This window comes from Oryctolagus cuniculus, chromosome 12 (assembly GCF_051225735.1).
Source record: "Oryctolagus cuniculus isolate XC-2025 breed Fujian yellow rabbit chromosome 12, ASM5122573v1, whole genome shotgun sequence".
In the NCBI taxonomy this organism is placed as follows: domain Eukaryota; kingdom Metazoa; phylum Chordata; class Mammalia; order Lagomorpha; family Leporidae; genus Oryctolagus; species Oryctolagus cuniculus.
Window position 1 is genome coordinate 99,127,714 of NC_142878.1, and position 18,540 is coordinate 99,146,253.

At 44.8% G+C, this 18,540-nt stretch overlaps 1 protein-coding gene across 2 annotated transcripts in view; it reads left to right on the forward strand.

The window, feature by feature from the left end:
• Positions 1-18,540, forward strand: part of FANCI (FA complementation group I) — a 105,104-nt gene that overhangs the window by 23,787 nt on the left and 62,777 nt on the right. For both annotated transcript variants that reach the window (XM_089310711.1, XM_070054524.2), the window contains 6 exons: positions 8,066-8,138; positions 11,788-11,918; positions 13,472-13,628; positions 13,707-13,764; positions 16,726-16,767; positions 17,553-17,676. In XM_089310711.1, the coding sequence (XP_089166837.1) occupies positions 8,066-8,138; positions 11,788-11,918; positions 13,472-13,628; positions 13,707-13,764; positions 16,726-16,767; positions 17,553-17,676 (585 nt within the window). The remainder of the gene's footprint in view (positions 1-8,065; positions 8,139-11,787; positions 11,919-13,471; positions 13,629-13,706; positions 13,765-16,725; positions 16,768-17,552; positions 17,677-18,540) is intronic.

Consider the following 18,540-nt stretch of genomic DNA (forward strand, 5'->3'; position numbering starts at 1 on the left):
TACTAAAGAACTTATTCAAAGGTCTTCCCAAGCAGTTTTCTTTTTAAAAAAGATTTATTTATTTGAAAGGCAGAGCTACAGAGGCAGAGGCAGAGAGAGAGGTCTTCTATCTGCTGGTTCACCCCTTAGATGCCTGCAGCTGCCGGAGCTGTGCCGATCAGGAGCCAGGAACTTCTTCCAGGTCCCTCACTCAGGTTCCCAGGCCACAACAGAAAACTGGATTGGAAGTGGAGCAGCTGGGACCCAAATCGGCACTCACATGGGATGCCAGCACTGCAGGTGGCGGCTCCACCTGCTATGCCACAGTGCCGACCCCTTCCCAGCAGTTTTTCTATTTACACATTTTTTGTAGGTTCCCAGATCCTACATTACACTTAATTGTCCTTTTCCTCTGATGTTCTGCAATCTGCAACATTTTTGTCTTTCCTGGTTTCTTATTCTGATAGCCCCAAAGAGAATTGATTGGTTGTTTCACTTAGTCTCTCACTTAAGGCCTGTTTGGTGTCAACTCATGATTGGACTCAGGCCATATATACCTGGCAAAAGGACTGTAGAAATGGTGCTATGCCCTTCTTAGTGCTTTATATCTCTAGGCTTGGGTTGTCAACGTTATCCCTAGTGGTACTGACTGTGATATTTGGTAACAGTGGTTTCGTTTTGTTTCTTTTCTTTCTTTCTTTCTTTCTTTCTTTCTTTCTTTCTTTCTTTCTTTTTTTTTTTTTTTTTTTTTTTGACAGGCAGAGTGGACAGTGAGAGAGAGAGAAAGGTCTTCCTTTGCCGTTGGTTCACCCCCCAATGGCCACTGCGGCCGGCGCACCATGCTGATCCGAAGCCAGGAGCCAGGTGCTTCTCCTGGTCTCCCATGGGGTGCAGGGCCCAAGCACCTGGGCCATCCTCCACTGCCTTCCCGGGCCACAGCAGAGAGCTGGACTGGAAGAGGAGCGACCGGGACAGAATCCGGCGCCCCGACCAGGACTAGAACCTGGTGTGCTGGTGCCACAGGCGGAGGATTAGCCTGTTGAGCCGCTGCACTGGCCAACAGTGGTTTCTGCTGGGCCTTTGTGTGAGGAACAAGATATTTGCCTGATATTGGGGCTGGCGTTGTGGTGTAATGGGTAAAGCCACTGTTTACAACACTGCCATCCCAGTGCTGGTTTTGTGTCCCAGCTTCTCCACTCTGACTCAGCTCTTTGCTAATAGCCTGGGAAAAGCAGTGAAAGATGGTCCAAGTGCTTGGGCCCGTGTACCCATGTGGGAGATCTAGAAGAAGCTCCTGGCACTTGTCTTTGGCCTGGCACAGCCCAGCCATTGTAGTCATTTGGGGAGTAAGCCCCCAGATGGAAAACCCATCTCTCTCTCTTTCTCTCTGGCTCTGCCTTTCATATAAATAAATCTTTTTTCGTTTAAGATTTATTTATTTGAAAGAATTACTTAGAGAGAGAAGGAAAGGCAGACAGTGGTCTTTCATCTACTGGTTCACTCCCCAATTGGCCGCAACGGCCAGAGCTGCCCAGAACAGGAGCCAGGAGCTTCCTCCAGGTCTTTCCACGTGTGTGCAGAGGGCCAAGGACTTGGGCCATCTTTTACTGCTTTCCCAGGCCACAGCAGAGAGCTGGATCAGAAGTGGAGCAGCTTGGACTTGAACCAGGTGGCAGCTTTACCTGCAATGCCACAGTGCCGGCCCCAATAAATAAATCTTAATAAATAAATAAATAAAAACTCCCTACAAATTGCTTGTTTACTGGTTGCAAAGGAAGGGAGAAAGTAATTAGAGCCTGGGAAAATTGGACAACACACTTGACTGGGTGATCAAAATTATCATCACCAGCGAGGGACTATCAGTTGTGATAGTCTGAGGAGGACATGAAACCGTTTTGGCTGAGAGTACATTCTTCACTCTAACCACAGGAATCACCAGACACAAAATGAGGAATGCTGTACTTACAAAAACAAACAAACAAACAAACAAACAAACAAAAAAACCACAAACAAACAAACAAAAAACTGGCCGGCGCCGCAGCTCACTAGGCTAATCCTCCGCCTTGCGGCACCGGCACACCGGGTTCTAGTCCCAGTCGGGGCACCGGATTCTGTCCCGGTTGCCCCTCTTCCAGGCCAGCTCTCTGCTGTGGCCCGGGAGTGCAGTGGAGGATGGCCCAAGTGCTTGGGCCTTGCACCCCATGGGAGACCAGGAGAAGCACCTGGCTCCTGGCTTCGGATCAGCGCAGTGCACCGGCTGCAGTGGCCATTGGAGGGTGAACCAAGGGAAAAGGAAGACCTTTCTCTCTGTCTCTCTCTCTCTCACTGTCCACAATGCCTGTCAAAAAACAAACAAACAAACAAACTATAAATTGTTCTATTAACTTGGCAGTTTCAGTCTACCTATTAAACAAACTTGCAAAGACATTTAAAATAATAGGGATACTTGATCTACTTCTGTAAATTTTAAATGTAGTAAAAAGCATGATTAAAGAAGATCAAAAAGGAAAACTGGAGATCATGTAATGGGAGAGAGAAAGGAGGGTAGAGGACAGAGAAACTGAAGAAAATGAGCATTTGTAGAGCACTTTCACGTTTGGTTCTGTGCAAGGTCCTCTGCCCATCATCTCAGTTCTGCATGGTTAACATACTTGCTGTGTTCATATCAGAGTGGCTGGGTTCACCTGTCAGCTGCACACCTGATTCCAGCCTCCTGCTAAAGCACACTCTGGAAGACAGGTGAGGCTGAAGTAGTTGGATTGCTGCTACCCATGTAGAGAAGTGTGCACACATAACAGGTTAAATGACTTCCTGAGGTTAAAGAGCCAGTAAATGGCATAGCCACACCCACGGCTTCAGTTCTGCATCCAGATTCTTTTTTCTCTTCCTGACGCACTACCTTCTGCTGAAATTCAACATTTGTGGGAAGTCAGAGAGGTCCAAAATAGCATCGTTCACATTTTGGACTGGCTAATTCTGTGTTATGGTGTGCTGTCCTGTGCATTGTGGGATGTTGAATAACATTTTTGGTGTCTACCTATTAGGTTCTGGAGCACCTTTCCAGTACTGACAACCAGAAATATCTCCAGACATGGTTTAGTATCCGCTGTAGGGCAGAAATCACATGATTGAGAGAATTATTACTCTAAAGATTCTATCAAAGGCTGAGCACTTTGTTGTAGGGTTAAGGCAAGAACAATCAGGGCCGGCGCCGTGGCTCACTAGGCTAATCCTCCGCCTAGCGGCGCCGGCACACCGGGTTCTAGTCCCGGTTGGGGCGCCGGATTCTGTCCCGGTTGCCCCTCTTCCAGGCCAGCCCTCTGCTGTGGCCAGGGAGTGCAGTGGAGGATGGCCCAGGTGCTTGGGCCCTGCACCCCATGGGAGACCAGGAGAAGCACCTGGCTCCTGGCTCCTGCCATCGGATCAGCGCGGTGCGCCGGCCGCAGCGCACCGGCCGTGGCAGCCATTGGAGGGTGAACCAACGGCAAAGGAAGACCTTTCTCTCTGTCTCTCTCTCTCACTGTCCACTCTGCCTGTAAAAAAAAAAAAAAAAAAAAAAGAACAATCAGATAGTTTTTTTTTTTTTTTTAAAGATTTATTTATTCATTTGAAAGGTAGAGATACAGAGAGAAGGAGGGAGACAGAGACAGACCTTCCGTCCGCTGGGTCATCCCCAAGTAGCCGCAACGGCCCTTACTGGGCCAGGCCAAAGCCAGGAGGCAGCAGCTTCTTCCAGGTCTCCCACGTGGGTGCGAGGACCTGGATACTTGGGCCATCCTCCCCTGCTTTCCCAGGTGCATTAGTAGAGAGCTGGATCGGAAGTGGAGCAGCCAGGAACCAGCGCCCCTATGGGATGCCAACATTGCACGTGGAGGCTCAGCCATAGTGCCGGCTGTGGATACTTTCTTTATTCTTTTTTAAGAAGAGAGTCCACGCTTATTTGTGCCATGTATTTCTTTTCTTTTCTCTCTCTCTCTCTCTCTTTTTTTTTTTTTTTTTTTTTTACGATTTTACTTATTTGAAAGAGTTACAGAGAGAGGTAGAGCCAGAGAGAGAGGTCTTCTGTCGCTGGTTCACTCCCCAGATGAGCACAGTGGTCAGAGCCAGAGCTGATCCAAAGCCAGGAGCTAGGAGCTTCTTCTAGTCTCCCATGCGTATACAAGAGCCTAAGGACTTGGGCCACCTTCTTCTGTTTTCCCAGGCTATAGCAGAGAGCTGGATAAAAAGTGGAGCAGCCGGGACTTGAACCTGTGCTCATATGGGACGTCGGTGTTGCAGGCTGGGGCTTTAAACCACTGCACCACAGCGCCGGCCCCTGGATACTTTCTTTTATGAGTATACTTTTAAAAGTTTTTGTAAAAATGGAATTAAAAGTACGATTTTATTTTGGTACCATAAATTTTTCATAATATGTGAAATACAAGAGTATTTTGCACTAAAATAAACTCGTACTTTTAATTTCATTTTTTTCACAAACTTTTAGAAAGTACTCTAACTTAGGAAGGAAGAGATGGGGCTGCTGTTATGGTGTAGCCAGTAAGGCCACCGCCTACAATGCCAGCATCCCATATGGGTGCCAGTTCAAGTCCTGGATGCTCCACTTCTGATCCAGTTCTCTGCTATGGCCTAGGAAAGCAATGGAAGGTGGCCCAAGCGCTTGGGCCCCTGTACCCAAGTGGGAGACCCAGAAGAACTCCTGGCCCATGGCTTCAGATTAGCCCTGCTGTGGCCATTGTGGCCATTTGGGGGAGTGAACCAATGGATGGAAGACTCTCTCACTTTCATTCTCTCTCTCTCTTTCTCTCTCTCTCTGTGTGTGTGTGTGTCTGCTTTTCTGTAACTCTGCCTTTCAAATAAATAAATAAATATTGTATTTAAAAAAAAAAAAGTGAGAGGTGCATTCCAGTTAGAAAGACCAAGCTCATGTAATTATGGAAATCAAATTCATTGTTTTGTTAGTCTTGGCTTCTGTGACACTCCTTTCTCTAAATTACCTTTTATGTTACTGACCTCTCTTCTTGGATGTCTTTGCTTGCTGACTGTTGGTGTTTCTCTTCTCTTTACATTTTCTTCCTGGATAGTCTCATCTGTTTCCATTGAGCTCTCTTGGCTGAACTCCACTTTGGCTTATTTAGGTGTATCCTTTCATTCCCAGTTTGATCTCAGAGTAGGGGTTCTGAGCTATAGCAGACCTGAATCAGTAACACTGAGTGGAGTCAGCAATCACAAGTGAGTGATTTAGATGTTTGCTTCTTCTCAGATTTCTACCATGCTATCCTCCCATGTTAGTTGCTTACGTCAGAAACTTAGAGGAGTCCTCCTTGATTATCTGTGCTGTCATTATTATACCTTCACATCGCTTCTTGGCCTTTTGGCTAAGATCAAGTGTACTATACCTTCTTCACTTTCAAATCAGAATTTTCTGTTTCTAGCTCTCAAATATATCTTGAATCTGTCTGCTCTTCTTGATTTCCTATATGAAAATATTGCAGTTTCCAGAGTACTACAAACTCAGTGGTTCAAATAACAATTTTCATAGTTGTGAAGACTTGACTTCAAGAACAAGGTGTTGGCATCATTGGTTCCTTCTGAGAGCTGTGCATATCTACTCTCTGCCTCTCACCCAGCCTCTAGTGGTTTGCTGGCAACCTTTGGTGGTCTTCAGCATGTAGCATCTTATCTTTGTATTTGTCTTCACATGGCATGTATGCAGGGCATCCTTGTGTCTAGGTTTCCCCTTTTTATAGGGGTGTTAGTCACAGTGGCTACCCTAATGATGTCAGCTTAAGTAATTACATCTGTAACCACACAATTTCCATATAAGGTCACATGCTGAGGTTCTGGGGGTTAGACCCTCATCATGAAATTTTTGATAGGATACAGTTCAGTCATAACATCCCTATTTCACTTAGGAAGCGCCCACAACCCATTCTGTAATACAAGGAGCAAGGATCATTTTTTTTTTTTAAACCACATATGAGGGAGTGGGCATTTGAGGCAGTGATCAAGACACAATTTGGGATGCCCACATCCATATCATGGCACCTGGGTTTGACTCCCAAATCCACTTCTGACTTCAGCTTCCTACCACTGCACACCTTGGGAAATAGCAGATGTTGTTTCAAGAAGTTGGGTCTCTGATACCCACACGACTGAGTTCCTAGTTCCTGGCTTTGATCTGGCACAGCACTGACTGTTGCATACATTTGAGGAATAAACCAATGGATGGGAGATGTCTGTCTGTCTCTCTACCTTTCAAATTACAAACAAACCCACAAAAGCAAAAAATCTGATGGATGGGCATTGTGACACAGACAGGTTAAACCACTACTTGGGACACCCACTTCCATATCAGAGTGCCTGGGATCAAGTTCTGCCTCTGCCTCGACTGTTTTTGGTTTTGGTTTGATTTTTGTGTTTACAAGATTTATTTATTTATTTGAAAGGCAGGGTTGCAGAGGGAGAGAAAAAAAATCTTCCATTCACTGGTTCACTCTCTAAAAGTCCACAGTGTTCTGGGCTGGGCCACACTGAAACCAGGAACCTGGAACTCCCTCCAGTTCTCCTACATGGGTGGCAGGAGCCCAAGCCCTGGGCCATCCTCTGCTGATTTCTCAGGTGCATTAGCAGGGAGCTGCACTGGAAGTGGAGCAGCTGGGACCCAAACCAGGGCTTGTATGGAAGGCCAGCATCACAGGTGGCTTAACCCACTGCACCACAGTGGTGGCTCTACCTCTATTTCTGATCTAGCTCCTGCTGGAGTGCCTGGGAGGCATCAGATGATGGCTCAAGTACTGAGACCTTGCAACCCATGTGAGAGACCTAGATGGAGTTCCTGGACCTGACTATAGCCTGGCCAAGCCACTGGAATGATCTCAGTGTGTCTTCCTCTCTCTGCTGGTCTGCCTTTGAAATAAATAAAAATGATCACTCCTTTCTCTTCCCTTTAGTAATTTATATTGCACTTAGACAAAGTTTAAACTTTCTACCCAGGCCCACAAGCTCCTTCACAATCTGGTCCTTGCCCATCTCTTCAAATTCTCTTACTGTCTGGCTGTATTGGTCTGTATTATTTCTGGTTTGCAAACACATCAAGCTCTTTTTTCACTCAGGGCCTTTGTGTACGATGATAACCTCTGGAATAGCCTTGTCTTTACTACTATTTGCATAACCAGCTTTTCTCATTCCCCATTTCTGCTTAAATGTTGCCTCTCTCAGAGACGCTTTCTCTGACAACCTTAGCTAAAGTTACCTCCCTTTCCCATTTATTGTCTATCTAAGCATCTTAATTGTTTACAAAATTTTTGTTTCAGGTTTTTTTCTTATCACCCTTTGCCCTCCAGCTGTTTTGTAAACTTTGAGTCAAATTGCCTTGTCCACATTATTCATCCTTGAGTTGCCTAGGAAAAAGAACATGTTCAGAAACTATTTATTGATGAATTTATGTCTTGAAAACATAGCACACAGTACCTGATGCTGATTAAGTACTCAGTAAATGTTCATAGGATGAATGGATGAGGAGCTGGCATTGTGGCATAGCGGGTAAATCCAACTGCCTGCAGTGCCAGCATCCCATATGGATGCCAGTTCAAGTCCCAAATGCTCCTCTTCCAATCCAGCTCTCTGCTATGGCCTAGGAAAGCAGTAGAAGATGGCCCCAAGTGCTTGGGCCCCTGTACCCACGTGAGAGACCCAGAAGAAGCTCCTGGCTCTTGGCTTTGGATCAGCCCAGTCTGGCTGTTGCAGCCTTTTTGGAGTGAACCAGGAGGTGGAAGATCTTTCTATCTGTCTCTGTCTCTCTGTCTCTCTGTCTCTCTCTCTCTAACTCTACCTCTCAAATAAATAAATAAATAAATCTTTAAAAATAAAAGAATGAATGGATGAATAGATTTCAGTCTTGACAGCATAGCATTATGTTAAAATTTTCCCTGTTCTATCTAAATAAAAATTAATAATGTTTGTGATACTTTGAGTCTCTGAATGATCTGACCACGACATATGAGTGTTTGTTCTTATTGGGTATTTAGGTCATTGGGATAGAGGAGCTGTTGCTAGAGACTTGTGGTTTTTTCTTTCTTTGATGCAGTTGACTAATCATCTCAAGAATCAAGCAGTGAAAGGAAGAGCTGTTGGAGCACTTCTGAGAGCCATCTTTAAAGGTAATAATAATTACTGTCACTTCTTTCTCTCTGGATTCATTGGTAGATTTGTTTATTTTTGGCACATATTGCTAGTTTTCTTACTTTCTTACTGTTTGAAGCCCCCATTGGAACATTTTCTGTGTTTTGGGGATTCTGCAGAATCAAACAAAGCATCAATTTTCTGTCTAGTGGATCTAAATAATTTGTCTACAGGGAGGTGAAATGGCCACCTGAGATTGTATTACTGATTTGGGGGCCTTGTAAGGATGCATGTTTCATAAAATCTGCTTTGGTTTACTTGTGCTTCTAAACTTGTGAGACAGAGAACAGCAATGTTGAGTATTTAATTTGTACTTAACAAGGGGCTAGGGAGCTGAGATTTAATGAAATGGAATATCTTGGGTGCCTTATACAGAGAATCTTAATTCCTGTTGTTTCACTGTGTTGAACAAGAGCTAGTTCTACATTTTTGCAGATTGTGACTCACTGTGGTCTTATAAATTGTGGGAGGAGAAAATCCTGCAAGGCAAAAATTAAAAGTGCCTGAGTCTCTACTGCAAGGATACGAAAACACATCTAACCGTTCATGAAAAAACTCTCAAAATGGGTTGAGGCAACCTTTGTGGAAACTTGCTAAATATTTTGTAGAAATATCAAAGAAAAGGTAATGGAAAATTAGGAGCTGCTGCCTATATCTACTACAAGTTAGAAAGAATAAGAGTGGTTTCCTTCTTGGACAGACAAACCTGGGACAAATTATCAGGGCTCCCTCTTTTGTGACTAACCTTATTTTTAAAACATAGATGTAAAAGTAAAAAATTGGCAGCTTGCACTGTGGCACAGTGGGGTAAAGCACCAGTTCAAGTCCTGGCTGCTCCACTTCCATTCCAGCTCTCTGTAAATGGCCTGGGAAAGCAGTGGAGGATGGCCCAAAGTACTTGGCCCCTGCACCCATGTATGAGACTCGGAAGAAGCTCCTGGCTCAGCCCTGGCCATTGAGGCCATCTGGGGAGTGAACCAGTGGATGGATGGAAAATATCTCTTTCTCTTTTGCTTTTTTGTCTCTCTCTTTCTGCCTCTTTGTGTCTCTGCCTTAAAAAAAAAAAAAAGTAAGAAAATTATCAAGTATTTGTGCATACTACCTTCTATCGAGTTCTGTTAAATTAGCTATGACTAATAGTTAACTAATGATGACTTTTTTTTTTAAATTTATTTATTTATTTATTTTTTGACAGAGTGGACAGTGAGAGAGAGAGACAGAGGGAAAGGTCTTCCTTTGCCGTTGGTTCACCCTCCAATGGCCGCCGCGGCCGGCGCGCTGAGGCCGGCGCACCGCGCTGATCCGATGGCAGGAGCCAGGAGCCAGGTGCTTTTCCTGGTCTCCCATGGGGTGCAGGGCCCAAGCACCTGGGCCATCCTCCACTGCACTCCCTGGCCACAGCAGAGGGCTGGCCTGGAAGAGGGGCAACCGGGACAGAATCCGGCGCCCCGACCGGGACTAGAACCCGGTGTGCTGGCGCCGCTAGGCGGAGGATTAGCCTAGTGAGCCGCGGCACCGGCCAATGATGACTTTTTTTTTTTTTTAATTTATTTGACAAGTAGAGATATAGATAGAGAGACAGAGAGAAAGATTTTCCTTCCGTTGGTTCACCCTCCCCAAATGGCTGCCATGGCCGGCGCACGGCGCCGATCTGAAGCCAGGAGCCAGGTACTTCCTCCTGGTCTCCCATGAGGGTACAGGGGCCCAAGCACCTGGGCCATCCTCCACTGCCCTCCTGGGCCACAGCAGAGAGCTGGACTAGAAGAGGAGCAACCGGGACTAGAACCCAGCACCCATATGGGATGCCGGTGCCGCAGGCGGAGGATTAACCAAGTGAGCCCCGGCACCAGCCCCTAATGATGACATTTTTTTAATGATGGTACAATTTATATACTGAAAAAATTCACCCTTTTAAAGGACTCTTGGTTGTTTTTTTAAGTTGCAATAATTGACATATCACAGTAGTTTACCTACTTAGAAAATGTGATTCAGTGGCTTTTCAATGCTCATATAGTCAGAGTTGTGCATTCATCATCACAATTAATTTAAAAGCATTTTCATCACCCTACAAGAAGCTCCCCCTGTTATCTGTCACCTTTTCAGATCACCAGTCCATCCTAGAAACCACTAATCTACTTTGTGTGTCTGTAGATTTGCCTTTTCTGTGCAATTTTCTTTCTTTCTTTTTTTTTAAAGATTTATTTATTTAGGCCGGTGCCGCAGCTCAATAGGCTAATCCTCCGCCTGCGGTGCTGGCACACTGGGTTCTAGTCCCGGTCGGGGTGCCAGATTCTGTCCCGGTTGCCCCTCTTCCAGGCCAGCTCTGTGCTATGGCCCGGGAGTGCAGTGGAGGATGGCCCAAGTGCTTGGACCCTGCACCCCATGGGAGACCAGGAAAAGCACCTGGCTCCTGGCTTCAGATAAGCGCGATGCGCTGGCCGCAGCGCACCAGCCGCAGCGGCCATTGGAGGATGAACCAACGGCAAAAGGAAGACCTTTCTCTCTGTCTCTCTCTCTCTCTCACTGTCCACTCTGCCTGTCAAAAAATAAATAAAAATTAAAAGAAAAAAGATTTATTTATTTATTAGAGAGGCAGAGAGAGAGAGAGAGAGTGGTCTTCCATTCACTGGTTTACTCCCCAGGTGGCCACAACGGCCGAAGCTGTGCTGATCCAAAGCCAGGAGCCAGGAACTTCTGGGTCTCCCACATAGATGCAGGGGCCCAAGGACTTGGGCCATCTTCTGCTGCTTTCCCAGGGCATAGCAGAGAGCTAGATCAGAAGTGGAGCAGCTTGGACTCGAAATGTTGCCCATATGGGATGCTTGTATGCAGGCAGCAGCTTTACCCACTACGCCACAGCGCCGGCCCCATGTGCAATTTTCTGTAAGGGGGGTCATTCTATATGTGGTCCTTCATGCTGACTCCTTTCACTTAACAATGTTACCAAAGTTCATCTATGTTGTAGCATGAATGAGTACTTCATTTCTTTTTACTGGTGAGTAATATTCCATAATACAGATTTAACACATTTTTCCATTTATGAATTTATGAACATTGTTCATAAGCCAGGAGCTTATTCCAGGTCTCCCACATGGGTAGCAGGAGCCCAAGCACTCAGGCCCTCTTCTGCTGCTTTCTAGCAGCATTAGTAGGAAGCAAGATCAGAAGTGGAGCAGCCAGGACTCCAGCTGGCCCCCATACGGGATGCCAGCATCACAGATAGCAGCTTAGCCTGCTGTGCTTCAGTGCTGGCCCTGGGAGTTTCTAGTAAACAGCCAGACAGCTCAGATAGTGACTGTTACCTGGAATTGGACTTCAGGCACTCCGCTGGCTGTCACTATGCTGTACTACTGGGCTAGAGCTAGGAAGTGGGATGAAGGCATGTTATGTTAAAAGGCCAAAAAATTGCTCTTCTTACTGATATTCAGTCCCTTTACTTTGGCTAAATTAGGTACTCTTAAGGCCTCTAAAGTATTGGTGCTCTAAATACCTTAGTAATCAGTAGTGTGCTTTTTTTTCTATGTTAAGCCATAAGCTTGTTTGGTTTTCCTAATCTTCTCTACAATCGTGTAAGAGTTTTCTTCCCTTTTCTTTATTTGTTTTTTACTGCCTATTTAAAACAATAAGGTTCTCCCTGCTCTGAGGAAGCTGGCACCCTTAGGAGACATAAGGTATACTCCTGCTGTATTCAGTTGCTGGAATCAGGAGATTTACCAAAAGAAGTAGCATCTGAGATCGTAGGATTACTAATGCTGGAGGTAAGATGGAAGATAAAAACTTTGTTTTGGGATAGATTTTGGGCCATTTGTAATTTGTTGAGGAAAGGAAACCTTAAGTGCCAAACTTTGCTTAGTTCCTATTTATTTTATTTATTTTTAAAATTTTTATTTATTTATTTGAGAGGTAGAGTTACAGACAGTGAGAGGGAGAGACTGAGAGAAAGGTCTTCCGTCTATTGGTTCACTCCCCAAATGGCTGAAATGGCCGGCACTGCGCTAATCCGAAGCCAGGAGCCAGGTGCTTCTTCCAGGTCTCCCACACCGGGGCAGGGGCCCAAGGACTTGGGCCATCTTCCACTGGTTTCCCAGGCCATAGCAGAGAGCTGGATTGGAAGAGGGGCAGCCGGGACTGAACCAGCACCCATATAGGATTCCAGCACCGCAGGCAGAGACTTAACCTACTGTGCCACCGTGCTGGCCCCATAGTTCCTATTTATAAATAAGAGTTTTTGTTTAAAAAAAAAAAAAAAAAACTAAAAAATGAATGAATAGATCATAAAGCCCTTAAATGTGTACATTATATTTTACACTATGGACATAGAAGAGATCTTCAAAAAGTTCATGGGAAATACATATTATGCCAAAAAATGCATAGATTTGTGAGGTACTTTTAAGATTGATTGATTGATTGATTGATTTGAAAGGCAAAGTTAGGGAGAGATAGAAAGAAAGTGAGAAATCTTCCATTCTCTGGTTCCCTTCTCAAATGGCTGCAACAGCTTAGGCTGAGCCAGACCAAATCCAGGAGTCTAGAACTCCATCTCGGTCTCCTACATGGGTTTCAGTTCAGCTGCTTTCCCAGGAGCATAATCAGAAAGCTGGATAAGAAGTGGAACAGCCAGTACTTGAACCAGCACTCAATGGGATGCTAGCATCACAAGCTGCAGCTTAACCCTCTGTACCATAACGCCAACCCATCAGTTTTTATGTGTGTGTGTGTGTGTGTGTTTTTTTTTTTTTTTTTTTTAAGATTTATTTGTTTATTTGAAAGGCAGAGTGAGAGAGATGGGGAGGAAGGGGTGAGAATGATTGAGCAACAGCCAAGGCAGGCCACTCATGTGAGTTGCAGGAAGTCAAGTTCTTGAGCCATCTATCTGCTAACTCCCAGGTACATTATCAGGGAGATGGATTGGAAGTGGTGTGCCAGCATGCAAACCAACAACTCCAATATGGGATCTGGTTGTCCCAAGCAGTGGGGTTAACTCACTGTACCACGGTGCCCACCCTAAATTTCAGAATTCTTTTTGGTATGAAAATAAATTTTTAATCTTTTAATTCCATTTTCCACAAAATTTTTGGAAAACCCTTATAAATCTCTTTGAATACTCGGCATATTTGAAAACATTAGAGAACTAATGTAGTATTTTGAAGTCTGTGACAATTGTAAATATATACCAGAGCAAGATGATTTCATGATTCTCTTGCTAGGTCTCAATATCAATTCAGCTATTTCAGTAAATGTTTATTTCTTAGAAAGAGGTATCAAACATTGAATTTCTGCTGAAGATTTTCTTTATCCCATGAACTTTTAGGCTCACCATTTTCCAGGATCAGTATTGGTTGAATTGGCCAATGAGTTTGTTGGTGCTGTCAAAGAGGGCACCTTAGTGACTGGAAAATCTTTGGAGTTATTACCCATCATTCTCACTGCCTTGGCTACAAAAAAGGAAAATCTGGCTTATGGAAAAGGTAATTTTCTTCCAATTTAAGTGATTTTTTTCTTTATTCACTTAATCAAACATTTCTGAATGTATTTTTCATTTCTAGGTGAGCTGAATGGGGAAGAATGTAAGAAGCAGTTGATTAACACCCTCTGTTCTAGCAGGTGAGTCTTTCAGGACCACAAGTGGCCAAAAGAACCAACCGTCTCTCCAGGAATTTATCTCTGAAGTTCTCAGTCCCTTTTTTTTTGTTTATAATACTGTAAACTATTTAATGTGATGAATTTTTGAGGGCTTCTATACTGTATTCTTTGCTCTAGAACTATACATACAGTTTCTATTACTGTCCATCTAACATAGCAGTTTAGTTCGCTTAAGTATTATTTGGAGTCCCAAAGTCCTTTAAGGCTGGAAAAGTCATCCTGCTGCTATATCTGTTATTTGTTTTGAGGGAATAGGATATACAAAGAGAATGTTTGTATCCTTTAACCAGTTTTGTCTTTCTGGGAATCTATCTTAAAGAAAGACTAACATGCCGGCGCCGTGGCTCAATAGGCTAATCCTCCACCTTGCGGCGCCGGCACACCGGGTTCTAGTCCCGGTTGGGGCGCCGGATTCTGTCCCGGTTGCCCCTCTTCCAGGCCAGCTCTCTGCTATGGCCAGGGAGTGCAGTGGAGGATGGCCCAGGTGCTTGGGCCCTGCACCCCATGGGAGACCAGGAAAAGCACCTGGCTCCTGGCTCCTGCCAGGATCAGCGCGGTGCGCCGGCTGCAGCGGCGGCCATTGGAGGGTGAACCAACGGCAAAGGAAGACCTTTCTCTCTCTGTCTCTCTCTCTCACTGTCCACTCTGCCTGTCAAAAAAAAAAAAAAAAAAAAAAAAAAAAAAAAAAAAAAAAAAAAGAAAGACTAACATATAAGAACTCAAACATGAATATGTTCAACACAGAGATTTGTAACCAATATAAGTATGTAATAATAGATACATGTAAATTATGGTATGTAAGGTAAGGTAGAGCCATTCCATGAAATTCATGCCCATTAAAAATAAGTATATGAAGGGGCCGGCGCTGTGGCTCACTTGGTTAATCCTCCGCCTGTGGTGCCGGCATCCCATCTGGACGCCGAGTTCCAGTCCTGGTTGCTCCTCTTCCAGTCCAGCTCTCTGTGGCCCGGGAAAGCAGTGGAGGATGGCCCAAGTGCTTGGGCCCCTGCACCCGCATGAGAGACCAAGAGGAGGCACCTGGCTCCTGGCTTCGGATCGGCGCAGCACCGGCTGTAGCGGCCATTTGGGCAGTGAACCAACAGAAGGAAGACTTTTCTCTCTGTCTCTCTCTCACTGTCTATAACTCTACCTGTCAAAAAAGTATATGAAGACATACCAAAGATGAAAAATTACTACTATATAGTCAGCCAAATAAATATAATACTAAGTTACATAATTACTCTTGGGTGTGTTGCGAAGATCAAGATGGAAATACCCAAGATTAATTACACGAGAGTTTATCACTTGTATTATGCCTAGCATTTTTCATTTAACACATCTATCCGTATCAGCTTATATAACTCTATATTGTTCTTTTTAATGGTTCTATAGTAGTTTATATTATTTGGCTAATCTCCAGTTGTTGGATTATTGGGCTGTTTCCAATTTTTTACTTTTTTTTTTTTTTTTTTTTTTTTTTTTTTTTTTATTTTTTGACAGGCAGAGTGGACAGTGAGAGAGAGAGACAGAGAGAAAGGTCTTCCTTTGCCGTTGGTTCACCCTCCAATGGCCGCCGCGGCCGGCGCGCTGCGGCCGGCGCACCGCGCTGATCCGATGGCAGGAGCCAGGAGCCAGGTGCTTTTCCTGGTCTCCCATGGGGTGCAGGGCCCAAGCACCTGGGCCATCCTCCACTGCACTCCCTGGCCACAGCAGAGGGCTGGCCTGGAAGAGGGGCAACCGGGACAGAATCCGGCGCCCCAACCGGGACTAGAACCCGGTGTGCCGGCGCCGCTAGGCGGAGGATTAGCCTAGTGAGCCGCGGCGCCGGCCCAATTTTTTACTGTTATAAAAAGAATTGCTTGGGGCTGGTGCTGTGGCATAGCGGGTAAAGCCGCTGCTTGCGGTGCCAGCATCCCATATGGGAGCCGGTTCGATTCCCAGCTGCTCCACTTCTGATCCAGCTCTCTGCCGTGGCCTGGGAAAGCAGTGGAAGGTGGCCCAAGCCCTTGGCCCCTGCACCCTTGTGGGAGACCCAGAAGAAGCTCCTGGCTCCTGGCTTCGGATCGGCATAGCTCCGGCTATTGCGGCCAATTGGGGAGTGAACCAGTGGATGGAAGATATCTCTCTCTTTCTATCTCTCTGTCTCTGTGTAACTCTGACTTTCAAATAAATAAATAAATCTTTAAAGAAAAAAAAATTGTAAATGAACATCTTTATATATCCAAACAGTTTTAAAGTATGTATGTGTATGTTTTAAATAGTAAACTGAGTGGGTCTGTGTTTATGTGTATCTTTTTTAAAGAATTTATGTATTTATTTATTTGAGAGATAGAGTTACAGGCAGTGAGAGGGAGAGACAGAGAGAAAGGTCTTCCATCCTTTGGTTATCTCCCCAAATGGCCACAACAGCTGGAGCTGCACTGATCAGAAGCCAAGAGCCAGGAGCTTCTTCCAGGCCTCCCACACAGGTACCTGGGCAATCTTCTACTGCTTTCCCAGGCCATAGCAAAGAGCTGGATCAGAAGAGGAGCAGCTGGGACTAGAACTGGCACCCATATGGGATGCCGGCACCACAGGCAGATTAACCTACTGCGCCATAGCACTGACACCTTATATGTATTTTTAGACTTGATGAATATTGCAAACCTGTTGGACACTCCCTAAAATGATGTGTGAAGAATGTTTCCCACAATCTTACTAGCATTAGATATCATCAGACTTTGATTTTGCTGGGCTGATAGGTTGAAAACTACTATTTTATTGTTTTAAATGACATTTCTTTAATCTTATTTCCAAGTGTTAGAAAATCATACTTGAAATGGGCCTGTTTTTTCCCCCTTCACAAATTGTACAGTTAGATAAGTTGTATAAATAAGTTAAAATGAAATAAGCTTCATATTCTTTGTCATTTTCTTTAAATAGGTGGAATCAGCAATATATAATCCAACTGACCTCTATGTTCAAGTAAGTATCATCATTTCCTTTTTCTCTTAATATTCTGCTTTATGAACTTACCTACTAGAAATGGAAACGGAATAAGCTCAATCACCACTCTCTCCTTAGTAAGAGTATTTGTGCTTCTGTTTTCAGTTATGAAATTTCTTCCTTATCCCAGCTTTCTTTTTGGCTTTAATTATTTTAAATAGAACTGTGATTTTTTTTTTCCCCAAGATGACTTTGCTTAGGCAAGGTTGTTGGGCCCTTAAAGGCTCTTCATAAGAGAAAAATCAAAAAAGCAGTTACAATATTTTATTTTATTTTTGACTGACAGAGTGGACAGTGAGAGAGAAAGAGACAGAGAGAAAGGTCTTCCTTTACCGTTGGTTCACCCTCCAATGGCCGCTGTGGCTGGTCCGCCACAGCTGGCACACCGCGCTGATCCGATGGCAGGAGCCAGGTGCTTCTCCTGGTCTCCCATGTGGGTGCAGGGCCCAAGCACTTGGGCCATCCTCCACTGCACTCCCGGGCCATAGCAAAGAGCTGGACTGGAAGAGAGGCAACCAGGACAGAATCTGGCGCCCCAACCGGGACTAGAACTCGGTGTACCAGTGCCGCAAGGCGGAGGATTAGCCTATTGAGCTGCGGCACTGGCCCACAATATTCTAATATCTCCTTTATTCCTTGCCCCCAAATTTCATTTCTGAAAAAATTTTAATGGAATTTTAACGATTTTAAAGCCCTGAAGTGAGTATCTAAAAACAAGACATTAGGCTTTGGCTAGAACTTTTAAAATAATCTTTAATCCACAGGGATGTCCCTCTGACAGCAGAAGAGGTGGAAATTGTGGTGGAAAAAGTGCTGAGGATTTTCTCTAAGTTGAATCTTCAAGAAATACCACCTTTGGTCTATCAGCTTCTGGTTGTCTCTTCAAAGGTATAAATAAAAAATTATTTCGTTTTAATTCTGGTGGTATGACCCAGTATGGCCATTCAGTTTATTTATATACATAGTTTACAACCAGAGCATAGATGCTTTCATTTTATGTATGGTAATTTGTGTCTAATAAATAGGTCATGTCCCTCAGTCAATGAAAACCTGAACTATCTCTTGTACTATGACATTTTGTGTTAGTATGAGGGATAAAGATTCTAGAAATTGTGGACTGTAGGCCCGTTAAATAAGGAATATTTCAAACTGTGTTTTATCATGAAGGTTGTGGGGAGCAATTCGGACTAGACTGAGTTACTGGAATTAAGACTTATTCTATGCATCTGCTCTCCCACAATATGGCGCTGGGAGAGAAGAAAACAGCTTTTACACAGCTGCCTCCAGTTCAACCAATAAACTGTAGGACTTGCTCCTGATTGGAGAGCAGCGTACTCGGCGTGTGGGCAGCCGAGTTGGGATTGGCAGAGGAGGACTATAAAGGAGGAGAGAGACGGCATTCACCAGGAACATCTAAGAGGAACATCTAGCTGAAGGAACACCTGTGCAGCCCCCGAGAGAGCCGGCCGGCGGTGTGCCGCTCCCCTGCGGAAGTGGGGAAAGTGGCCAGGGGGAACCGCCCTTCCACGGAGGTGGAAGGGATAGTAGCCAACCCGGGAAGAACCAGCAGCAAACCCGGGGAGGGCCGAGCAGACGAAAGAACAGCGCAGGGTCCTGTGTCGTTCCCCCGCGAAGACGGGGAGTGACAAAGGTGTTCTGTGTATTCTTAGCATGATTCTATAGCTTTTAGCTTGTTTGTTTAACTCTGTCCCTGAGATGCTTATCTTGTCATTTAATTGGGATACCTTATCT